Source organism: Sapajus apella, unplaced genomic scaffold, assembly GCF_009761245.1.
Source record: "Sapajus apella isolate SASKATOON/1434 unplaced genomic scaffold, GSC_monkey_1.0 scaffold68, whole genome shotgun sequence".
NCBI classification, from domain to species: Eukaryota; Metazoa; Chordata; class Mammalia; order Primates; family Cebidae; genus Sapajus; species Sapajus apella.
The window spans coordinates 3,745,427-3,771,374 of NW_022437008.1; the positions used below are offsets into that span (position 1 = coordinate 3,745,427).

At 49.6% G+C, this 25,948-nt stretch overlaps 1 protein-coding gene across 7 annotated transcripts in view; it reads right to left on the reverse strand.

Moving 5' to 3' along the window:
* SIPA1L3 (signal induced proliferation associated 1 like 3) overlaps positions 1-25,948 on the reverse strand; it is a 294,007-nt gene that overhangs the window by 86,896 nt on the left and 181,163 nt on the right. For all 7 annotated transcript variants that reach the window (XM_032248947.1, XM_032248941.1, XM_032248942.1 and 4 more), the window contains 5 exons: positions 17,370-17,558; positions 16,307-16,481; positions 12,072-12,175; positions 8,880-9,037; positions 1,562-2,138 (listed from right to left, as the gene is read on the reverse strand). In XM_032248947.1, the coding sequence (XP_032104838.1) occupies positions 1,562-2,138; positions 8,880-9,037; positions 12,072-12,175; positions 16,307-16,481; positions 17,370-17,558 (1,203 nt within the window). The remainder of the gene's footprint in view (positions 1-1,561; positions 2,139-8,879; positions 9,038-12,071; positions 12,176-16,306; positions 16,482-17,369; positions 17,559-25,948) is intronic.

Genomic DNA, 25,948 nt, shown 5'->3' on the forward strand with positions numbered 1-25,948 from the left:
GACCTGAAATGATCTGCCCACTTCAGCCTCCCAAAGTGCTGGGATTATAGCCGTCAGTCACTACATCTGGCCACTTTCTAATTTTTTTTTTTTGAGTCAGGGTCTTGCTCTATTGCCAAGGCTGGAGTGCAGGTGTGATCACAGCTCACTGCAGCCTCAAACTCCTGGGGTCAGACAATCATCCCACTCAGCCTCCTGATCAGTTGAGACCACAAGTGTGCACCACCACGCCTGGCTAATTTATTTTTAATTTTTTTTTTTTTTTTTTTTTTAGAAATGGGGTCTCACTATGTTGCCCAGGCTAGTCTGAAACTCCTGGGCTCAAGCAATCCTCCCTCTGGCCTCTCAAAAGTGTTGGGATTATAGGCATAAGCCACTGCAAAATGATTCTTGTTCCTGCTTTTCAGGTGAAGAAACTGAGTCACAAAGCAGCTAAATAACTTGGCTCAAGGTCATGCAGCTGGTAAGCAGCAGTGCTGGGACTTGAAGCCAGGCCTTCTGACACTAGAGCTTGTGCTCTGAACTGCTGTGTTATATGCTATCTCTATTTAGCATGCATGGCACGCCATTCTGCTAAGCCCACTGCAGAGGCAATCACTGACCACAGTGCTCTTTCTTGTGGAGCTTAGATGTGGCCTGAATACTTCTCAGCACAATGCTTCAGGCAGACAGCAACTAAGGTGTCACCAATCTGCCACTCTTGGTTTGTCCATGAGGAGTTTAGGGGAAGACTTCTACCTAGACTGTGAGTCTTTGTCTTTTAATAGGGTAAATTAAGTCGTTCACATTTATTGTGATTACTAACATGGAACTTATTCCTGTCGAATAATTTTATGTTCCTTTGTGCTTTCTTGTATTTTTTCCCTCCTCTTATCGCTGCCCTGTCCTTTAACAATTTGAACATTTTTCATCCTATTTCAATTATTTTAGAAAGTATTCTTATACTTTTTTTTTTTTTTTTTTTTTTTTTTGAGACAGGGTCTCATTCTGTTGCCCAGGCTGGAGTGCAGTGGTGTGATCTCAGCTCACTGCAGCCTCAACCTCTTGGGCTCAAACAATCCTCCCACCTCAGCCTCTTGAGAAGCTGGGACCACAGGCATGCACCACCACACTTTGCTAATTTTCTTGTTTTTTTTTTGTTTTGTTTTGTTTTTTGTAGACAGGGTCTCACTATGGTTACCCAGGTTGGTCTGGAATCCCTGGGCTCAAGCAATCCACGTGCCTCAGCCTCCTAAAGCGCTGGGATTGCAGGCATGAGTCACAGTGCCCAGCTAACATTTTTAACCTAAACTTAAACTTTCTATCAATGTCCAAGATTAATAAATGTCTCCTGTCCTTCCAGGGTAATAGCATAAAAAGCCTCAGATCCCTGGCACAAACCTTCCAGAGGAAGGACCTAGCTGCAGAATCCACATGATGTCTGGTGTGTCTGTGACAACTGTGATTCTCTTGGGGCCAGTGAATGTCTTAGCCTAACTGACTGGGCTAGGGAAGTATTTCAGTGGTTCCTGAGACTGAAACCATACCAACCGCTGCCCCATCGCTGGGCTCTCTCCCTTACCTTCAGTCTCTGCACAATCTCCCTTATGTCCTCCACAGAGCCCTCTGCTGCCTGTAAGAAGATGTGGTCCCCTCGCCCATAGAAGATTTTGAGTGTGGAGGAGTCTGGGGTCCAGCCAATGACATCCCCGCAGTAGCAGTTGAACACCACCTCCTTGGTGCGCAGGTCCAGGAGCACCACAAACTCATTGGAAATTCCCAAAATGCAGTCAATTTCCACCCCCTGGGCGTAGTCCTGAGCCACCACCCTCCAGGCGATGGCCCCCGCGCTGTGCTGCTCAGCGCCGGCCCGTGCTTTTGTCTTTTCCTTCTTCTTGGAGGTCAGGGAGATGAGGTTGAATTTGCCTGTGGAGTCAATGGGGGTGTTGGAGACACAGTTTTCAGCCAGGTCCTTGAGATACTCCTGGCGGGTCCTGGTGGCCATGGTGTGGAACTTGTCGGACTTGTGTGCGGCATTCTCGGCGTTAATCACCTTGGCCAGCAAGAAGTCTCTGAAGACATCAGATTTGCGGAATGTGGTTCCGCTGGGGATGGGGGGGCCGAAAGGAGGAGCGTCTTTGGATCGGGTCACAGCCATACTGTGGAAGGAGAGATTATTGGGAAGAAATGTACTCAGACACTTTAGAAAGAAAATCTTTGATCAAAAAATAGGCATAGAGTTTTGTTTGTTTTGTTCAATGGAGACAGGTCTCACTCTGCCACCCAGGCTGGAGTGCAGTGCTATAATCATAGCACACTGCAGCTTTGACCTCCTGGCCTCAAGCAATCCTTCTGCCTCAGCCTCCCAAGTAGCTAAGACCATAAGCTCACACCACTATGCCCAGCCAATTTTGTTTATTTTTTGTAGAGACGAGGTCTTGAACTCCTGGGCTCAAGCCATCCTACCTCCTGGACTTCACAAAGTGTTGGGATTACAGGTGTGAGTCACCACATCTGGTCAAACAGTTTCCTTCTGAAGAATGAAAGTCCACATCTAATTAGTAAGTTGCTGGCTAACCAGATTAGAAATCTAATAAAATGTGGGCCAGGCGAGGTGGCTCACACCTATAATCCCAACACTGGGAGGCTGAGGCAGGTGGATCACCTGAGGTCTGGAGTTCTAGACCAGCTTGACCAAAATGGTGAAACCCCATCTCTACTAAAAATACAAAAACTAGCCAGGCATGGTGGTGGGTGCCTGCAGTTCCAGCTACTTGGGAGGCTGAGACAGGAGAATTGCTTAAACTCAAAAGGTGGAGATTTCAGTTAGCCAATATGGTGCCACTGCACTCCAGCCTGGGTGACAGAGCAAGACTCCATCTCAAAAAAAGAGGTCTCAGGGCACAAACACATATTCTATAAAGCAGATGTTTGAACATCCTCTGACATCAAAGAGTAATTCCCCAAGGACTGTCCAACTTCAGGTATTCTTATTTTAAATACACATACACTGTATAGCAGATCAGATTACAGTTTGGCAAAAATTCACTCCCTCCTCTGTACCTTCGCAGGTAGGCACACCCCACAGATCTTGGTCATGTGACTTGATTTGGCCAATGGCTTCCAAGTAAAGGCTTGAAGTGTGTGTGTGTGTGTGTGTGTGTGTGTGTGTGTGCTGAAGTATGTGGGATAAACAGGTCCCAAGTAGTCTACTGGTCCCAGAAGATGAGAGACCCCTGGAGAAGACCTGGAACCAAGTCCAGCCAGACACTAGCAGACCCACAGATGTGTGAGCCAGAAAGAAATGTCAGTCTTGTCACTGAGCTCTGGGGTGGTTTGTCACACGGTTTTATTGTAGGAATAGCTGACTGGTGCAGAATGTTTACAAGGTTTAGTTCTTTCGAACATTTGTGTGACATAAGTATACTTTTTGTAAGTCATCTCAACAAAGGTTATTTTGAAAATTCATTGTATTCCTCTGGTAGATCTGAGGTTTAAAGAAGAAAAAAAATTAAAAAAGGAAATTCATTGTAACAGGAAGTTAGAATGGAACTCTCCCTGTTTGGTTTTGAGTGGGCAGGGCTGGGAGGAGGAGAAGGGCAAGGTGCAAAAACAGGAGACATAACCAGGCTCCCCACCCATCGAGGCTTCCGGGCGGAAGGAGGCCTGAACCAGGACAGGGAGAAGATCTGTTAATGAGTCACATTTGGAGATTTGAGGAATATCTTGGATGTGATGCTCTCGTGACCAAATTAAATAGAGGCTTAGTGGCCTTTGGGCAGACTATTGCTAAAAGTGTGCAAAAAGGCCAAGGCACCTGCCAGAACATTCACCCAGGGCAAGTGAGTTATGTTCTGTTTCCTTTATTATTTTTTAAGATGGAGTCTCGCTCTGTCGCTCAGGCTGAAGGGTAGTGGTGTGATCTCAGCTCACTGCAGGCTCCACCCCCTGGGTTCAGTCAGTTCTCCCACCTCAGACTTCCAAGTAACTGCGATAACAGGCGTGTGCCACCATGCCTAGCTAATTTTTGTATTTTTAGTAGAGATGAGGTTTTACTACATTGGCCAGACTGGTCTCAAATTCCTGGCCCCAAGTGATCTACCTGCTTCAGCCTCCCAAAGTGCTGAGATTACAGGCATAAGCCACTGTGCCCAGTCTGTTCTTTCTGTTTCTTAATGGCACGAGGTGATGTAAATGAGTGAGGAATAAGTTAATTACATGTTCCTAAAAGTGCATGGTATTTTCATCCTTGATTAAAACTTCTATTTGTCAGTAGCGTCTCTTTCAACCAACTGTAGGACAATTTAAAAAGTATTTTTCATCCATGAAACTCAAACCAAATGTCATACTTGCTCAGGTTTTGTTGATTCCCTCCCCTTACCCTCAAATCCTGACAAGGGCGACACTTACTTCACTTGTTTGACAAGCATTTTCTGGACTCCCAAGCTCTAGACTAGCTTCCAGTCCAGGAGGAGGGATATCCGAAATCAACACACAGAGATAAACCCATAAAAACAAGGAAAGGGAACAGGGCATGTTACGACAGAGGGAGAGGAGGACCTGACTTGGACCAGGAGAATCTGGGTGGGCCTCTCTGAGGAACTGACGATGAAGCCTGGATCTAAGGGATGAGTGGAACCAGAGGAAGAGCTGAGGGAGAGTGCTGTGGGCAGCGGGTACAGCACAGGTAGCAGCCGACTAGAGAAGGCCAGGATGAGGTCATCAGGGGCCAGGCCACACAGGGCCTTGGTACATTAGCACTCCCCATCCTCATCATGAGCACAGTCAACCATTTAATGATCTGATCTGGTGGTGAAACCATTCCGTCTGCCATTCTCCGCACTCTCTGAAGGAGAAGGAAGTTCTCTCCAGCCGTGTTACCTGGGTTCCTGTGCCCTTTGGCTTCCAGCTGAGTTTGGCCAATGGGAAGCACCGGCAGGAGATGGGAAGGTGGGAAGAGAGAGGCTGGAGTACTTATTTCTCTTCCCTTCCTCTCTTCAGGACTGTGATGGTAGCATCAATGGCCGTCATCTTTGGTCCCTTACAGCTGCTGCTCCTGTTACGCCACCCCTCTCCCAGGGCCACAGCTCTCACCAGCTTTCAGAAACTCTTTCCATCTCCCTCTGGGCCCATCAAGCCTTGGGGGTGGGTGACGGCTCCTGCCCTGGCTAGGCCCCAGATGCAGCACCTTCCCATGTAGTTCCCGCAACCTCCCCACACCTCAGTCAGTGGCCTGTGTGGTTTTCCATCAACTCCTTTTGGTTAAATCCTTGAGGGAGATCTGCTTCTTGCTGGGTTCCCGATGGAGGCAGGTGCTGACAGAGGGACAACAGATTGGCAATTGGCAGAGACCAGTGTGGCTGCCTCAGGAAGAATGGACTGGAGGGGAGAACATGTGCAGGAGACCAGTGTGGGAGCTACTGTGTGACCCCGGCCCATCAGGCCAGATCCCTCGCTCTCCATCTCTGGTGGACTGTCTAGTGGCCCTTCATACCCCAGGAGTGCCATGTGGCCAGGTGATGCCCTGGGCTTAGTGGATTCCCCAGCACAGGTACTCAATGCTGACTAAGGCAATGGTTTCAACATGGACAGACGAAATAGGTTTCTACCAAGGTATGGTGGGCATAGGTTCAACAGAAGAAGGCATTTTCCAGTACACACATTCTTCAGAGAAGGCCACACACACCAGGCAGATTTTCTTCCGTGGGAAATCTTGTGGGCAGGGCCTTACCCCAGGCAGAGGGATGGATGAGATGACCTCCCCTGTCCCTCACTCTACTGAATGGGGTAGTCAGATTGCACTTTACAGAGGTAAAGAGCTTTGCAACTTCTTTATTCAGCACTTAGCTGCTTATAGCGACAGCATTTCCTATATTCCTGATTCATGATTTTACGCATAAAATTGCGAACAGCTGAAGGTTTCTGAGCCTTCAGAACAGCTGGTCCCTCGCTTCCCAGCAGGAGGAACTGGGTTTTGAGAGTCCACAGGCTACAGGGATGATGCCGGTGGCTGTTTGGAAATGGCATACTGGAAACAGAAAAGATGACCACTCATGACAACCAGGCGATGAGGTGACCTCGTGGTCACCTGATCACTGGAGGGCGATAAGCATTGCTGGAACACTCAGAATTATTTATTCAACAGTTATTTTTTCAGTGCCACCACTATGTGCCAAGCTCTGGGCTGTGACAGATACATGAAGGTCAACATGACCCACAGTTACTGTCAGAGGTGGCAATAGTCACAACATTTTTTTTTTTTTTTTTTGAGACAGAGTCTTGCTCTGTCACCCAGGCTGCAGTGCAGTGGGGGGCTCACTCTAGCCTCGACCTCCTAAGCTCACATGATCCTCCCACCTCAGCTGAGATTACAGGTGCATGCCAGCACGCCTGGCTAATTTATAAAAACTTTTTTTAGAGACAGGGTCTTCCTATGTTGCCCAGGCTAATGTTGAACTCCTAGGCTCAAGTATCCTCCTGCTCCGGCCTCCCAAAGTGCTGGGATTATGGTGTCAGCCACTGCGCCCGGCCATGAGTTTAGTCTTGAAAGATGATTAGAAATTCACTGAACTGGGGGCCAGGAGTTGGGAGTTTCGGGAGAAGGTAGGCTGGAGAGCAGTGGCCAGGCTCCCTCCACAGGGAAGAGGCAAGGTCAGGTCTGTGGGGATGGAGGGACAGCAAGGGAGGGGGACGGCTGAGGAGCAGTTTCGGCTGTATCTCTAACATTCTTTAAAAATGAAGGAAAAAGGGAGAGCTGAAGCAAACAGAGCAAAATGTTAACATCTGTTAAAGCTGGCGGTGGGCACATGGGTGTCATGTGATTTTCTGCACTTTTCAGAATGTTTAAAATATTGCATAATAAAAATATTTTAAATTAAATTATAAAAAACAAGAAAGATTAGTGTGTCAGAGAAGAAATCACTCTGGAGACCATGTAGATGCAAGCCCAGAAGGGTGGGAGGTCAGCTGCAGGCTGATGTGATGACCCCAGTAAGAGAGGGGAGGTCAGCGGGGACCTCTGACCTCCCCTGGTGAGAGCTGTGGCCCTGGGAGAGGGGTGGCGTAACAGAAGCAGCAGCTGTAAGGGACCAAAGATAACAACCATTGATACTATCATCACAGCCCCATGGCGAGGAAGGGAAGAGAAATAAATATTCTAGCCTCTCTCTTCCAGGCTTCCCGCCCCCTTCCGGTGTTTCCCATTGGCCAAACTCAGCTGGAAGAGAAGAGAAAGCTCTCCCAGTCAGCTCAACCCCTCACCTCTGATGCGCCATAAAGAGGCTGCCTCCTTATCCAGTGTGTACATGTGCACGTGCATGTTTGCCCACGTGTGCATGTGCATGTGTATGCATGGGTGCACACGTGGGTGCATGTACATGGGTGCACACGTGCATGTGAGTGTGTGCACATGTGTGTGTGCATGTATGTAAATCTCTCTCATCTCATTCAAGGGTCCTCAGCCCCCAACAGTGCCTGAAGTGCTGGCATTCTGTAGCTGCTGCTGTACACTCTGGGAACAGACAGGCAGGGGAGAGGAGGTCTCAGGTCCAGGGCCATGGCCGTAAGGAGGCCCTGCCATGCAGCTACTGGTTCCCAGTAGCCAGCAGACAACATGCGCAGCACAGTGGTGCTCTGCAGCCAGTTCTGCAGACTGGGATGCCCTCCCTTCCCTCGCCCAGCCGAGAGAGGCAGCTGGTAGACCTGTAGTAATTCCACGATGACTACTGGTGCACACACACGTGTACTCTGCTCCAGCATCTCCATTTCTAGAATTTCTTATACAGCTGTGTGCTTGGACCCAGGTGCAATGAGAGTATAAATAAGACTGTTCACTGCAGGCATCAGAGAATAACCCTAAGATCCATCAATAGAGGACAGGAGATGACCTTGCATCCATCCAATAGAATATGAGCACCAGAAAGAACAAAAAGCACTTTACGTACAGGTATGAAAAGATCTCAGCTGTGTGCAGTGGCTCACACCTATAATCCAAGCACTTTGGGAGGCTGAGGCTGGAAGATCACTTGAGGCCCAGGGTTCAAGACCAGCCTGAGTAAAATAGAGAGACCCCACCTCTACTAAATTTTTTTCTTTTAAATTAGCCAGGCACAGGAGTGTACACCTGTAGTTCCAGCTACTCAGGAGGCTGAGGCTGGAGGATCATTTTAGCCCAGGAGGTCAAGGCTGCAGTGAGCTATGATCACACCACTGCACTCCAGTGTGGGCAACAGAGTGAGACCTTGTCTCTAAAAAAACACCCCTCAAAACAACAAAACCCCCCTCAATTCTAGCTCCCAAGTGGGGCCCACTTCCACAGGCAGTCCCTGCTTTGCCTGACTTTCCCCTGGACTGTCACTTGTGCCTCTTGGTCCTTGAAGCCTGGTGCCCAGGGCTGGCTGGCGATTTTGGCTATAGGACAGGCACACGACTCCAACTGGGCCAGTGAGCCCCAATTCTGGAGTTTCTGATGCAACTCCTGGGAAAGAAAAGCTCTCATTTTGGGGGATTTGCAACTGGTAGGATGTTTGCCTCAGAGCTGCTGGAAAGGTGACACCCCAGGAGAGGGGGACAGATCTGGCCAGGCCTAAACGTGCCATTTTTGAGAGCCAATGTACACAACTAGCTTCTTGTCTTCAGCAACATTGAGATGGGTTTTCTGTTACTCACAACAAAAGATTCCAAGCAAATACAAATCCCTCATGGTTTCCTTAGCGAAACTGGGGGGCCATGCCCCTTTCTGGCTAAAAACTACTCTCTCAGATGGTATGGGAATGTGTGTGTGGAGCTCTCCTCTGGAGGCACAACAGGTGACACAAGGTGGCCCTGCACTTGGACCCACTTGGGCCAGCGTCTGCCCCTCTCTCTGCACGCTGCTAGGGGCCATGTGTGGCGGGGCCTACCTGTAGCAGACGTTATCAGTGCAGGGGTTGTGGGCTCGGACGATGATGAAGACGTGCTGGAAGTGTGAGCGGATGTTCTTGGGGGTGAATGGCAGTGCGCCAGGCTCCTGGAAGATGATGGTCACAATGTCGTTTCCTATGTGCCTCTTCCGCAGCAGCTGTGACAAGGGCAACAGAGGGGGACAGGGAAGTGTCACAGGTCGGCCTGAGGGGTCCTGCCTGGACCACTGCCACAGCTCCTCATCCACCCCCATTCCCACTCCCTGCTCACGCGCAGCCAGAGGAACACCTGAGTCAGGGGACGAACCCTCCCATGGTTCCCTCTGATTCAGGATAAAGGATGAAGGCCTTGCCATGGCCCGGCAGGCCCCTGTCACTTCTCTGACATTCCTCACGTCCCCTGCTCACCTGCTGCAGCCACACCCATCTCCTGCTGCTCCTCAACCATGCCAGAAACACTTCCTCGAGGCCTCTGCACCGCTGTTCCCACCTCTTGGGGCCCCACATGGCTTCCTTCCTCACCTCCTCTGGTCCTGCAGATATGTCACCCTCCCAAGCAGGCCTTTGCTGACTGTTATCCAAGATCCACCCCACCACAACACTTCCTGACCTTTACTTTTCTGTCCCCATTACTTAACACTTATTGACGCTCAGCATAGATGACTCTCGCTCCTTCCTTTTGTTTCCTGTCTCTTCCCACTGAAGTGGCAGCTCCATGAGAACAGGGATTTTGTTCACTGCCCCGCACTGTATCCTCAGTACCTAGCAGTGCCTGGCATACAGCAGGTGCTCAATAAATAAGATCTAGAGAGCACAGGCTGGTGGCCTTCGACTTGCTCAAAGCCACACTCATTGGCAATGGCCGACTCAGAGCCCAGGTCACTAGCAGGGCCAGTTCTGGGCACCACCCCTTCCCTGGATGCTGACTGAGGTCAGGACGGCTACAGCTTCAGAGTGTCCTATGGGACTCTTACCCTCTGATATGGTTGACTATGTCACCACCCTACAATTCACAATTCATCTTGAATTGTAGCTCCCATAATTCCCAGGTGTGGTGGGCGGGACCCAGTGGGAGCTAATGTAATCATGGGGGTGGGTCTTTTCCATGCTGTTCTTGTGATAGCAAATAAGTCTCATGAGACCTGGTGGTTTTATGAAGGACAGTTCCCCTGCACAAGCTTTCTTGCCGCCATGTAAGACATGATTTTGCTCCTCCTTTGCCTTCCATTGTGGCTGTGAGGACTTGCCAGTCATTTGGAACTGTGAGTCCATTTAACTTCTTCTTCTTTTTCTTTATAAACTACCCATTCTCTGGTAGGTCTTCATTAGCCGCATGAAAACGGACTAATACACCCTCTCTTCCCTGCTGGTCAGTCTCCGAGGAAGACTCTGTTATCTTCACAAGTGACCCTGTATTCATGGTATTTGGCTTATTTGCTGAGATTACATTGTTCTTATTTGCACAGTTCTAGTAGTCGTTTAACTGTCAAGGAATCTGCCAACACAGGAGATCCACGGATAGGAGTCCCATGGAGCTCAAAGTGATGTGGCTCACAGTGTGAACTCCAGACATGCTTTGTAGCTCAGCTCCTAGTACTGAATGGTTAGTTCTTTACGTGTGTTTAAGTGGCATTATATCAAACTGCTAAAGTACCTATTGAGTGTGGCTGGTCCTGTACTAGATACTGCACAGTCATATCTTCTATTCATCATCTTAATTCATCTCTTAACCCTAAGAGGTGTTAACTCATTTTGCCCCATTTTACAGATAAGGAAACTTAGGCTCACAGAGGATGCTATGCTAAGTCATGTAGCAATGAAGGGAAAGAGCCTGGATTGTAACTCACTTCTTTTTTTTTCTTGAGACGGAGTCTTACTCTCTCACCCAGGCTGGAGTGCAGTGGATCTTAGCTCACTGCAACTTCCACCTCGCAGGTTCAAGTGGTTCTCCTGCCTCAGCCTGAGTAGCTGGGACTACAGGTGCCCGCCACCATGCCTGGCTAATTTTTGTATTTTTAGTAGAGATGGAGTTTCACTATATTGACCAGGCTGGTCTTGAACTCCCGACCTCAGGTGATCCGCCTGCCTTGGCCTCCCAAAGTGCTGGGACTACAGTTCTGAGCCACTAAGACTAGCCTAAGACCAAATCTCTTAATAGCATGCTTTTAGATGAGCCTTAGGAAATCAATATTTGATCATTTTTGGCCTATAGTGTCACTTATGCCAACTGGGAAAATATGTACACTTACTTCCTAAATTGTCAACACTCTGGGGCTTCTGTTCATTAGGAACTGGAAGAACTGTTCCCAGCCTGCAAGGTGGGTCCAAGAGAGGGGCTGGGTAACAGCTGCAGCCTCTTGGCAGTAGGTGTTTAATGGTTCGCCCACCTGGTATCCCTTCCTCCTCCACACCCACCCAGTTTGGGAAAGCACCTCCCCAACCTCTATCCATATTTCGAGTTGAGCTGGTGCCACTCACCCTCTCTAGGGGTGGGTGTGAGTCTCAGGCATGGCCAGTCTGCCCATTCCACCCCCACCCCAGGCCCCAAGACTGGCCCAGGGACTAGCACGTGAGTAGTCCAATGAGACTCAGTTCTGAAACACTTCTGGGACAACTGGAAAGAACAGTGCTCTTTCCGCTGGGGTGGCTAAGCTGGTGTGAGGTGACCCTGGGGCTGCTGGGAGGCATCTTTGCCCTGCACCTGTGAATAAAGCTGCTGCAAAGAAAAGCGGAGGTGAGAAATGGGGAGGATTCCTAATGTTGTTAGAGTCCCTGGATCCAACCAGACCTGAAGCCAGCCCCCTCCAGAATCATAGAGTTATATAATCCAGTAACTATCTTTTTCTACTTAAGCCAGTTTGGTGTGAGTTTCCATTACTTGCAGTCAAAATGATGTTGACTGATTCACTCTTCTTCATAAGACCAGTGACAACTCAAGGGGCCCTGGAGGGGAGTCGGGGTAGCTGGAGCCAGACAGGGTGCCCGAGGAGCAGCAGGAAAGACTGGGGCCAAACTGACATGGAACCACACCTGGCCTGGTCTCTAACCCCCAGGTAAAATGACCCCAGTAAAGATGGTCTCCAAAGCCAAGGGCCTCCGTCTGCTCCACAGGACGGTATTATTGGGAGAGGCCGATGCTGGCGGGTGGGCAGCCAACATCCAGCAGCCATGCCTTTGCAGAAAATCACTGACCTGCTGCCTGTTGTTGGGGGTGTAAGGAAGCAGGGTGGAGACGTGGAACATGATCTCGTAGTCCTGGTATGTCGTGTAGAGGGAGTGCGTTCCTGTAGAGTCGGCTGAAACAGAAACGCCAGTTAGGAACACGTTTCCCAAACCTCTGGGTTTCTGCCATATCCCACATACCGTCTGTGCTGGTCTTTAACTTGGTGCTTTCACTTCAATCCACTCTTAAAAATGAAATACACCTGTAATCCCAGCACTTTGGGAGGCCAAGGCGGGCGGATCACGAGGTCAAGAGATCGAGACCATCCTGGTCAACATGGTGAAACCCCGTCTCTACTAAAAATACAAAAAATCAGCTGGGCATGGTGGTGTGTGCCTGTAATCCCAGCTACTCAGGAGGCTGAGGCAGGAGAATTGCCTGAACCCAGGAGGCGGAGGTTGCGGTGAGCCGAGATCGCGCCATTGCACTCCAGCCTGGGTAACAAGAGCGAAACTCCGTCTCAAAAAAAAAAAAAAGAAATACATTTAGATAACAAGGAAAACTCATCGCTGTGTACCCACCAGATTGGTAAATATTAAAAAATCTGACAGCACCAAGGGTTGGTGAGGATGTGGAGCAACCGGAACTCTTGAGGCGGTTGGTTAGGTGTGTAAATTGGTACAAGTGTTTTGGAAAACTTTTTAGCAATCTCTCTTAAACCTCAAGATAGGCTTCACTCATCACCTAGCACTTCCTCTCCTGGAAGCACGGCCCAGAGAAAACACGTACATGTGTCCCGGGATGTGCGTGCAAGAATCTTCAAGCGTCAGTCAAGAGAAAGGGTGAACACACTGGTAAATTCACACTATGGAAAAATATATGGCCAAGAAAAGGAATGAGTTGTGGCTGCAGCATGGGGGAATCCTCTAAATATAGCATTGAGAGAAAGATGCTGACACAAAGCAGCACACACTGTGTGATCCCAATCATGTGATGTGCAAAAGCAGGTCAAATTACCCCCATCAGGGATGCGTACATAAGTAGCAAAACTATGAAGAAAAGCAAAGAAATGGTTATCACTGAGAATCAGGATATGGGTTCTCTCTAATAGGAGGGAGGGTTATGACCAGATGAGGCAAACCTGCTTATTAAGACCATGTTTCAGAGCAGGAAACTGAGGCATAGAGAGGGAGTGACTTCCCAAGTCCACGCTGCAATGAGTGGTAGAGTCTGGACCAAGACTCAGGCTGTCGGGCTCCAGAGCGGTTCTTTTTTTTTTTTTTTTGAGATGCAGTTTCGTTCTTTCACCCAGGCTGGAGAGCAATGGCCCAATGTGGGCTCACTGCAACCTCCGCCTCCTGGGTTCAAGTGATTCTCCTGCTTCAGCCTTCCAAATAGCTGGGATTACAGGTGCCCGCCACCATGCCTGGATAGTTTTTGTATTTTTAGTGCAGATGGGGTTTCACCACGTTGGTGAGGCTGGTCAAACTCCTGACCTCAGATGATCCACTCACCTCAGCCTCCCAAAATGTAGGGATTATGGATGTAAGCCACTGTGCCTAGCCCCATATATCATATATATTTATGTACGCATACACATGATATGTACAGAGACTGCTGCAATGAGCACGTCCTATGTGCCACCACCTTAAGAAAGAGATCATCACCCACACTCTAATGTGAGCACCATTCCCCAGACACAGGCACCTCTCCCTGGACAGCCAACACTATCCTGCGCATTGTCTGCAGTGTTCCCTTATTTTTCCTATTCATTCATTGAGAGTATCGCTCTGTTGCCCAGGCTGGAGTGCAATGGTGCAGTCTCTACTCACTGCAACCTCTGCCTCCCAGGTTCAAGAGATTCTCCTGCCTCAGCCTCCCAAGCAGCTGGGATTACAGGCATGAACCACCATGCCCAGCTAATTTTTTTCATATCTTTAGCAGAGAAGTTGTTTTTCCATGTTGGCCAGGCTGGTCTTGAACTCCTGATCTCAGGTGATCTGCTCGCCTCAGCCTCCCAAAGTGCTGGAATTACAGGCATGAGCCACTGAGCCTGGGTTATTTTATTTTAATTTTGAGACAAACTCTCACTCTGTCACCAGGCTGCAGTGCAGTGGTGCAATCTCAGCTCATTGCAACCTCAGCCTCCCGGGTTCAAGTAATTCTCCTGCCTCAGCCTCTCGAGCACCTGGAACTACAGCCTCATGCCACCACCCCTGGCTAATTTTTGTTTTTTTTTTTTTTTTGAGACGGAGTTTCGCTCTTGTTACCCAGGCTGGAGTGCAATGGTGCGATCTCGGCTCACCGCAACCTCCGCCTCCTGGGTTCAGGCAATTCTCCTGCCTCAGCCTCCTGAGTAGCTGGGATTACAGGCACACGCCACCATGCCCAGCTGAATTTTTGTATTTTTAGTAGAGACGGGGTTTCACCATGTTGACCAGGATGGTCTCGATCTCTTGACCTCGTGATCCACCCGCCTCGGCCTCCCAAAGTGCTGGGATTACAGGCTTGAGCCACCGCGCCCGGCCAATTTTTGTATTTTTTAGTAGAGATGGGGTTCCACCATATTGGCCAGGCTGGTCTCAAACTCCTGATCCACCCACCTCGGCCTCCCAATGTGCTGGGATTACAGGCGTGAGCCACCGAATCTGACCTATTTATTTATTTTTGAGATGGGGTCTTGCTCTGTCACCCAGGCTGGAGTATAGTGGCATGATCATGGCTCACTGCAGCCTCAAACTCCCAGGCTCAAGCAAACCTCCTGCCTCAGCCTCCTAAAGTGCTGGATTACAGGCATGAGCCACCATGCTTGGCTCTGTTTTTCCTCAAAGTTCCACTATATAAGAGCATATCCCCAAATAATATAGTGCTGGGGTTTTTGTTTTTTTGTTTTTTTTTTTTCAGAGACAGGGTCTTGTTTTATTGCCCAGGCTGGTCTTGAACACCTGGTCTCAAGCAGTCCTCCTGCCTTGGCCTCCCAAAGTGTTGGGATTACAGCTGTGAGTCACCCTGCTGGGCCTACTGGTTTTTAAAAATTTTTGAGATTAGTTTTAGTTTAACAATTAGTTTTAAAACTAATTGTTAGGCCAGGTATAGTGCCTCATGTGTGTAGTTCCGGCACTTTGGGAGGCCAAGGAGCCTTTGAGGCCTTGTGTTTGAGACCAGTCTGGGTAACATAGCGAGATCTTGTCTCTATAAAAAATAATTAGTATGGGCCGGGCATGGTGGCTCATGCCTGTAATCCCAGCACTTTGGGAGGCCGAGAAAGGTGGATCATGAGGTCAGGAGTTCAAGACCAGCCTGGCTAATGCGGTGAAGCCCCGTTTCTACTAAAAATACAAAAATTAGCTGGTATTGGTGGCGGGCGCCTGTAATCCCAGCTACTTGGGAAGCTGAGGCAGGAGAATCATTTGAACCCGGGAGGCAGAGGTTGCAGTGAGTCGAGATTGTGCCATTGCACTCCAGCCTGGGCAACAGAGTGAGACTTGGTCTCAAAAGGCATCATTCAGGTCCCGCTCTTCTGAGGCTTGCTGTCTGTGCACAGCACGAAGCATGTGGCTCTCTTCCATGCTGATGCCCACCGTGCCAGTTCATCTCCACTAGGTGAACACACCACAACTCTGCCAGTGTGCACTGGGTGCATGGAGGTGCCAGCGGTTAGGGATATTCAGCCCTCTCCCGCTGCATATTAGACAGTGCATGTCTAGGCGGGCAGAAGCTGAGTCACACAGCAGGATCTCTTCAAACTGGACTTGAATGTGCTGTACTGTTTTCCAAAGTGGCTGCACATGGCCAGGCGTGGTGGCTCACACCTGTAATCCCAGCACTCTGGGAGGTGGAGGTGGGTGGATCACGTGAGGTCAGGGGTCCAAGACCAGCCTGGACAAGATGGTGACGCCCCATTCCTACTAAAAATACAAAAATTGGAGCCCAGTGTGGTGCACACCTGTACTCACAGCTGCTTGGGGGGCTGAGGCAGGAGAATCGATTGAACCTGGGAGGTGGAGGTTGCAGTGAGCTGGGATGATGTCACTGCACTCCAGCCTAGGCCAGAGTGAGACTCTGTCTCAAAAAAAAAGAACCCCAAAACAAAACAAAAAAACTGAAAAACAAAGTGGCTGTACTTATTCGTGCTCCTACAAGTGAAGTCTGAGAGCTCCCACTGCTCCACATCCCCACCTTGGCATCCCCAGGCCTTTTAAGCTTTGCCTGTTGCGTGGGCCTGTGGCCGTGGCTCACTGTGACCTAACTGGCCCCCACTTACTCTTGACATCCAGCTGGGCGGCGTACTTGGTGAAGCCCTTCAGGCAGACCTTCTCGCCGATGAGGGAGAGGAACTCCTCAAAGGCGGGGCCAGCCTCCTCGTTGTTGTACATCTCCTCCTCGGAGCTCTGGCCAGCCTTGCAATAGAGGATGCCCACCTTGTGCTTCCGGCAGAGCTGCAGAGACAAGAGCGGCTTTGTGGAGGCAGGCCAGGCAGAGACGGCAGAGGGAAGGGAGCAAGGGGTATTTCTGAGGCCTTCAGCCCTGGAAGTTGCTGGGATCACTGGGGAACCCAGAGCCACAGCCAGACAGGAAGGAAAACAGTGTTGGGGCATGGCGGCATGTCCCAGTTGTCCCTCCCCCTCCCTTCTACTCCAGAGAAGCACAACGAGGTGTCTAGGCCACCTCTTCTCACTATGGCGGGTGGAGGATGGCTGGTGATGGCATGCTTGCATGAAAGAGACTGTTGCCTTGGCCAGCTTCCCACAGTAGGTGGACGGGGACGAGCTGAGATTCTGCAAAAGCAAAATCTGGAGGGTTCAAGGCTTATACTCAGTATCTTTTTAAGAGAATGGGCTCCCAATAACCATGTTTGCTTTAGGTATCCCAGATTCCCCTGGTCACGGGTGACTGGGCCATGGACAGACAGCTGACCTATGCATAGCCCAATCAATGGCTCTCCTGTGACCAGAGTCAGCTTGCTGGGGTCTGTGTGTGGCTGTAATTCTAACAGACTGGGAGCTGTAGGAGAGGTGAGAGAAGCAGAGGGAGCCAGCATAAGTTGTGGGGAGGAAAGGCACACACTAACCCCCCATCACGGACACATATATGCATGTACACATGCGGACCTAGCAGCTATCTCACGCCCAGACAATCTCCCTCCTATAGAAGACCCAGTTACATTCCTGCTCTTAGCACCACTAGAATTTGATTTGAATCCCTGCTTTTGCTGAAACCAGCTTAAGTAGGTTACTGTTACTTGCAAAGAAAAAAGAAAATGGTACCAGGAGTGGGGTTGCCAGCTACTTTCCCAGCAGCCCTCCCACCTCCAGCCCCTGGCTTACCCCTTGCTCATCAAGCTTCAGCAGTTGCTCCGTCACCTTGGGGGTGTTGAGGGCCAGCCGCAGGCAGTGAATGTTGAGCTCGGGGATGACATACTCCAAGGCATCCTTCAAGGGCAGACCTCGCCCAGTCCCATGCTTGGTGGCTGTGGGTGTGGCATCTTCCAGGATGGAGCCCCGCAGGGTGATGAGCTACTCAGGGGATAGAAGGGAAAGTTAGGGGGCTCTCAGGACCTAGAAAGGGATTAGAGCATATGAGAGGTATCTTTTTTTGAAAGAGACACGTGTGTTGACTGGAAGTTTGTGCTCTAAGGTCAGAAAGCCCTAGGTCTGAGGCAGTACTTGAACCTGCTGCCTCCTGGCTGTGTGGTCTTGACCAAGTGACTCTGAGCCTCATGTTGCTCTTCTGTGAAATGGGTACAGGATGGTATCATAACCTTGAAGGAGTGTTGGGTGGATTAAATGAGACAATAATGTAAACTGCCTTCATTTGTTCAACACATACTAACTGAGTGCTACCTATGAGGCACTGAGTCCTATTCTAGGGGCAATGAACAAAAAGCCTTGTCCTTGTGGCGCTGACATTTGAATGGGGGAGATGAATTATGTAAGGCAGTAGGAAGTATAATGAATAAAACAGGCCCTGCCAGGAAGTGGGCTCTCCTCATTATTACAGTAACATTGTATTATACACATAGTGGTGTAAATGTGCATGTACAACACCCGCCTGCCTTGAACACTGGCACCGTCTTAGATCTTGAACTGTGGCACTGGTTTTCAACCAGTTTCATTTAAAAAAACAAAACAACAACAACAACAACAACAATAAAACGGCCACGCATGGTGGCTCATGCCTGTAATCCCAGCATTTTGGGAGGCCAAGGTGGGCAGATCACTTGAGGTCAAGATGCGAGACTACCCTGGTCAACAAGGTGAAATCCTATCTCTACTAAAACCACAAAAATTAACTGGTAGGGAGATCCTGTAGCCTGTAATCCCAGCTACTCAGGATGCTGAGGCAGAGGAATTGCTTGAACCCGGGAGGTGGAGGTTGCAGTGAGGCAAGATGGTACCACTGCACTCCAGCCTGGGCGGCAGAGCAAGACTCAGTCTCAAAAAATAAATAAATAAGAAAGAAAACACCACCCGTGTCTCTAATTTGGTTGGTCTGGGATGGGGCCAGACATGCATGTCTGTACGCATGGCATATTTTTAAACCATCTCAGGTGCTTCTGATGTGTAGTCAGGGATGAAAACCTTTAGTCAAAGCCAATCACTGTCATCTCATTCCCACTCCCGATGTTGCTTTCCAAGTTTTTCCTATAGCCAACCATGTGACCAATTCCAGGCAATAAGATGTTGGAGAATTGTGCTTAATGAGGACTTCTGGGGCAGATTTCCCACTAATAAAAGGAGAGCCCCCTTTGGGAGGCCAAGACAGGCAGACTGCTTGAGGCCAAAAGTTTGAGACCAGCCTGGCCAACATGGCAAAACCCCATTTCCATTAAAAACACAAAAATTAGCCGGGCTTGGTGGTGCATGTCTGTAATCCCGGCTACTCAGGAGGCTGCAACAGGAGAATCATTTGAACCTGGGAGGCGGAGGTTGCAGTGAGCCAAGATTGCGCCATTGCCCTCCAGCCTGGGTGACAGAGCAAGACTCCATCTCAAAATGTTAGTCAGGTTTTCTACTGCTTTGCAGCCAAAGAAATGTCTAAGTGATATACCTTAATAACAAGTCACATTTAAGAAGGCACAGTTCACTGCACTGTGCTCCAGTTAATGTAGTAATTGTCTAACTGTATGTAAAGGTCTGTTCAAGGGAGGTTTTTTTTTTTTTTTTTTTTTTTTTTTTTTGAGACAGAGTTTCACTCTTGTTACTCAGGCTGGAGTGCAATGGTGCGATCTCGGCTCACCACAACCTCCGCCTCCTGGGTTCAGGCAATTCTCCTGCCTCAGCCTCCTGAGTAGCCGGGATTACAGGCACGCGCCACCATGCCCAGCTAATTTTTTGTATTTTTAGTAGAGACGGGGTTTCACCATGTTGACCAGGATGGTCTCGATCTCTTGACCTCGTGATCCGCCCGCCTCGGCCTCCCAAAGTGCTGGGATTACAGGCGTGAGCCACCACGCCCGGCCTCAAGGGAGGTTTTATCTCTGTTTTACAGAGGAGGAAACTGAAATTGCAAGAGGTTATGTGCCCCATCCAAGGTCACCACAGCTGACAAAATGGCAACCAGGATCCCAACCCAGTCCTGATTTCTCCAAAGCTCACCGTTTGTTCTGAGTTTTGTTTTGTTTTTTGGTATGTGTATGGTAAAGTATAATCCAAACACATAAAGTATATAGGCCAGGCACAGTGGCTTGCACCTGTAATCCCAGCACTTTGGGAGGCTGAGGCGGGCGAATCATGAGGTCAAGAGATCAAGATCATCTTGACTAACAAGGCGAAACCCCGTCTCTACTAAAACTACAATAATTAGCTGGGCATGGTGGCGTGTTCCTGTTGTCCCAGCTACTCGGGAGGCTGAGGCAGGAGAATTGCTTGAACCTGGTAGGCAGAGGTTGCAGTGAGCTGAGATCACGCCACTATACTCCAGCCTGGTGACAGAGCGAGACTCTGTCCTAAAATTTAAAAAAAGTAGCTGGGCGTGGTGGCTCATGCCTGTAATCCCGGCACTTTGGGAGGCTGAGGCAGGTGGATCACCTGAGGTCAGGAGTTCGAGACCAGCCTGGCCAACATGGTAAAACCCTGTCTCCATTAAAAAAAAAAAATTTAAAAAAGTATGTAACATATGGATATGAGGGCAAAAAAATTATCACAAAGTGAATACCTGGGTAATCACCAACCCAATCAAGAAATGAATTTCCAGCACCCACAGCCCTTTTGTACCCACTACCCTTTCCCCAAAGGTAACTCTATCCTGACTTTCAACACCATCGTTTAGCATGTGTTTCTCTCTAGTTTTCAGCTCCAGGCAGTTTGTACTTTTTTTTTTTTTTTTTTTTAAAAGACAAGGTCTCACTCTGTTGCCCAGGCTGGAATGGAGTGACACAATCACGGTTCACTGCAGCCTCGACCTCCTGGGCGTAAGAGATCCCCCTGCCTCAGCCTCCTGAGTAGCTGGACTATAGGCATGTGCCACTATATGTCTGGCTAATTTTGTAAATTTTTTGTAGAGACAGAGTCCCACTACATTGGCCAGGCTGGTCTGCAACTCCTGGGCTCAAGTGATCCTCCTGTCTTGGGCTCCCAAAGTGCCGAGATTACAGGTGTAAGCCACTGCGCCTGGCCAGGCAGTGTATTCTTTTGTTATCTGGCTTCTTTCTCTGAATGCTACACATGTGAGACGCAACTGTGCTGTTGCGAGAGGCTGATGTTTTACTACGATAGGTTTAATCCTTTTCGCTGTTGATGAGCACCACAACTGCTTCCAGTATTTGCCAACTGCATACTGCTGTTAGTAACCCTCACAGAAGCACCTCGGTACACATGAACACGTTTTTCTTTTGGGTTTATACCTAGGACAGAAATTGCTAAATCACCAGGCATGCTAATCTCCAATTTTACTTAACTGCCAAATAGTTTTCCAAGTGGCTGTACCAATTTACACCCCACCAGTCCTGTCTTCGAGCCCCTGCTGCACCACATCCTAACACCAGCTCATGCTTATAGCCACAGCATGCTGCTGGCCACCAAGTCATGCCATGCACTGGACCAGCGCCACACCAAGAATGCACAATGAAAAATCCCTCCCCAGGGGGCTTGTTACAAGCACCCAAAATACACTTGGGGCTGTGGTTTAACCACTAAGGAGGAGGCCAGGCACAGTGGCTGATGCCTGTAATCACAGCACTTTGGGAGGTCGAGGCTGGCAGATCACGTGAGGTCAGGAGTTTGAGACCAGCCTGGCCAACATAAAACCCCGTCTCTACTAAAATAGAAAAATTAGCCAGCATGGTGGCTCATGCCTGTAATCCCAGCTACTCGGGAGGCTGAAGCAGAAGAATCACTTGAACTTGGGAGGCAGAGGTCACAGTGAGTCAAGATCACGCCACTGCACTCCAGCCTTGGTGACCAAATGAGACTCTGTCTCAACAACAACATCAAGACTAAGGAGGATAAGTATTAATTGCAAAAATCTTCTCGCCTAAGTCAACAAACACAGGAGGTGGCAAAAATAACACGTCACGACTTCGGCTCTAAGCACACAGCTCACCCTCCCCAAATAGCACCTGGGCAAGAGGCAGGTATGGAAGGAATAAAATGATCCCACTTCTGGCCCCGGTAATTAACAAACAAACAAATCTGTCTTATCATAAGCACAGTAGTCTTGAAACTGATCATGAAAAGCAATGATGTCAGGGGCTCTGCCCTGTCAATCTGGGTGGCCCTGGGGTTGCAGTTTCAGTGAAGGCACCAACAGGATCAATGTCTTTGTATCCTATTGACACTGTCCCACAGTGCCCTCTGCTGGAACAAGGGACAGCACGGACCAGAAGTCTTCATTCTTCCACACTGGAATCACATTTTGGCTCTGACCACCTCACCAGCACGCACTACTTGAAAGGCTCCCAGGTTTTTCTTCTGCACTGGGGATAGTAAGTGGGACAATGGCAGGTCACGAGTGGCCACCTCACTCTCCGCCTGGTCACCCCCACCATCACCTCCCACCTGGACTGCAGCCGTCTCCGGGTCTCCCTGCCTCTGTCCTGTCCCTAGTCCATTCTTTTTTTGAGATAGTCTTGCTCTTTCGTCAGGCTGGAGTGCAGTGTGGCACGATCTCAGCTCACTACAACCTCCATCTTCCAGATTCCAACGATTCCCCTGCTTCAGCCTCCTGGGTAGCTGGGACTACAGGTGTGTGCCACCATGCCTAGCTAATTTTTTTTTTTAATTTTAGTAAAGACAGGGGTTCACCATGGCCAGGATGGTCTCGATCTCCTGACCTCAAGATCTGCCCACCTCGGTGTCCCAAAAGTGCTGGGATTACAGGCATGAGCCACTGCGCCTGGACCCCAGTCCATTCTTTCTGCAGCTGCCTGAGTCAGATCACAGCCCTCCTCTGCTCAGAGCCCAAAATCATCTGGCATCAGCTTGTGCACGGCAACAAATGAAGTGAGCTGTGAAAGGCACACAGTGCCGCATGAGCAAGGAGCTTCCCTCTGGTACAGGTCATCCCCACCTACTACCGACTCAGACGCACTCCCCACTTGACTCTGCTGGAGGCGCGTATACCCTTCAAGAACATTCCCTGGGAGGTTACTTAGGAGGTGGTCTGCCTGAGTTTGAATCCTAGCTCTAGGCCCTCCCTAGCTATGTGACTCTGGGCAAGTCACTTAATTTCCCTATTTCCTCACTCATAAAATGGGGATAAAAATGCTTGTGTCAAGGCGTTGAAAGGATTCAGGAAGATCCGTGTACCGCGCTTAGCACTGTATCTTGGGCATGGAGTGAGAGCTCAATGTGTGTCAACCATTATTACGTGCAGACAGTGTTAAATGTGCATGTATAAAGCCACAAATTTTATTTTTTTATTATTTTGTTTTTGGAGATGGAGTTTTGCTCTTGTTGCCCAGGCCGGAGTGCAATGGTGGAATCTTGGCTCACTGCAACCTCTGCCTCCTGGGTTCAAGCGATTCTCCTGCCTCAGCCTCCTGGGTAGCTGGGCTAATTTTTTTATTTTTAGTAGAGATGGGGTTTTGCCGTGTTGACCAGGCTGGTCTCGAACTCCTGTCCTCAGGTGATCCACCTGCCTAGGCCTCCCAAAGTGCTGGAATTACAGGCATGAGCCACCGTGCCTGGCAATTAATTTATTTTTAATAGAGATGGAGTCTTCCAATGTTGTCCAGGCTGGTCTCAAACTCCTGGGTTCAAGCAATCTTCCTACCTCGGCTTCCCAAAGTGCTGGGATTACAGGTGTGAGACACTGTACCCAGCCAAGTTTTAATTTTTTAACCTTAAGCAGGAAGTTAAATTTTTTGCTTTTCCCCCTCTTAACAATATGCTTCAGAGATTGTTCATTTAAACATACACATGGCCAGGTACAGTGGCTCATGCCTGTAACCCCAGCATTTTAGGAGGCCAAAGGAGGAGGATCACTTGAGTCCAGGAGTTCAAGACCAGCCTGGGCAACATAGTGAGATTCTTTCTCTAAAAATAAAACAAAATTATTAGCTAGGCATGGTGGTGCATGCTTGTGGTCTCAACAACTTGGGAGGCTGAGGCAGTAGGATGGCTTGAGTCCAGGAATTCGAGACTGCAGTGAGCTATGACTGCACCACTGCACTCCAGCCTGGGCAACAGAGCAAGACCCTGTCTCAAAAATAAATAAGCAAACACACACAGACACATACACAATCAGACGTACCTACTAAACAAAAATGGGGTCACATTTGTTTTCACTTAATGAAACTTTCCTTTTTCTACTTTGCATACTTATGTGTTAAGTTCTTAACAATAAGCATTTGAGACTTTTTAAATAAAAAAGAAAAAACAATAAAATAAAAATCCAAATCTCTAACCCTATCAGAACTAAAGCCTGTCAGAAACTCACGTGTGCTAGGCTAATGGGAACCACTGGGTCATGGGGGCCAGACAGTTCCTGGCTGTTTGCTGTCCCCACTCCCTCCCCAGTGTCTTGGGTGAGACAGGGCAGCCCTGGCCTGGCGCTCATCCTGTCCAGGCCCTCTGGGGTTTGGGCGAGTGGTGCCAAAGCCCAGCTCCAAGTCTGTTCCTGCCTCAGTGGGGAGCCTGGCACTGCCAATGCTCATATCCCATCTGCTGGGAGATGTGGGCCCACTCGAGACTGTCTGCTTGGCGGCTGGGGCGGCCATCTGGGGCAGGCTAGCTGGCTGGCTTGGAAGGCAGCCCAGACCTCTTGCTTTGGCCCCCATGCCCTGGTTTACAGGATCCCAAAGTGTGTGTGTGTGGACATGAAACTGACAGAACTATGGACACGAGAAAGACAGAACTCTATCCATGAGCTCAACCCATGCTTCCCAGCATGGGCCACTGACCTCCCCAGAAAGAACGTCAGCCACAACAGTGGTGCCGACCATAATCAGATGCTTCCTGCCCTGGAGCTGTGTGCTGCTGCTTCTTGTGGGTCAGTCCAGGAGAACCCTTCTGCCTTTCTTGGAGACAGGTAACAGCATGAAGCTTTTTTGGGGGGGAGGGGAGGGGGACAAGGTCTCATTCTGTTGCCCAGACTGGAGTGCAGTGGAGTGATTACAGCAATATCCACCTCCTGGGTTCGAGCCATTCTCTTGCCTCAGCTTCCTGAGTATCTGGGATTATAGGTGCGTACCACCATGCCTGGCTAATTTTTCTACTTTTAGTAGAGACAGGGTTTCACCACATTGCCCAAGCTGCTCTAGAACACCTGACCTCAAGTGACCCACTTGTCTCATGCTGGCAAATCCCAAAGTGCTTTACATTAGGTGTGAGCCACGGCATCCTGCCCAGAAAGCCTATTTTACAGATGAAGAAACTGAGGGATGCAGAGCTAAAGCTGTAAGCCCAAGGTCACATGGTTAGTGAGTGGCAGAGTGGGACTGAACCCAGGGTGGTCTGTTTCCACAGCTAGAATTCAAAGTCAACCCACCAGGCGCTATGCTGCAGTGGTTAAGGGCGTGTGCCTGGAAGCCAGGTTGACATCCGGGCTCTGTTGCTAAGTGATGAACTCTTGGGCCCCAATGCCCTCATCTGTAGCATGGGGATAATAATGGAAGCCACTGGGGGGATTTGATGGGTCAACACACATAAAGCACTCAGGACAGTGCCTGGCACTACTACGTGCCACAAGTGTTGGCTATTTTATTTGTTTTGTCGTTACTGTTTTCAGGCTGTGGGATCCTCTGCTCATCCTCCATGACTGGAAGGGCCTTAGGAAGGAGCAAGGCAAATCATGCCAACCACTGCCCCTCTCTCCAACTCCAGATGCCCGGGTCCTCAGGTCTGAGGGCCCAACAGTGGTTCTGCAGTAGGCTGGGCTCAGGGCCGCATCTGTGTGTGGCCTGCTTGTAAGTGTGAACCTCTGGGTGGGTCACCTCCACGGGGCTGACTCGGGGGTGACAGGATGGCAGACTGAGAGTCCCTCCTGCCGACTGACTTCATGGGGCTCTTCCCATCAAGTGTCAGGCTGGGCACTGCCTGCTCCATATTCGCAGCTTACCGAGCCCACAACACAGTCCTGCAAGCTGAGGATTTCCAAGGGGGAAACTGAAGCTCCGAGAGGAGAGGAGCCATGTGCCCAAGGTTCTAGAACTGCTTAGTGGCCAAACTAGGACTCACATGGGGTCTCCAACCACGGAGCATGGCTCTGCCTCAGGACCTCTGCACTGGTCATTCCCTCTGCCTGGAACGCTCTTCATCCACCTGTCCACACGGCTCCCTCTCCCTTCTCCAGGTTTACCCCAGTGTCACCTTCCAGTGACATCTCCCTTGACCTTTCTGTTAAAAACCTAAGCACCCACCACACTCGCTGCTCCTCCTTGCTTTGTTCCCACCTTGCCACCATGGGCCTTGCTTACAGGTGTTTTGTTTCCTACAGTCTCCCCAAGAACCCAGTCCCACGAGCA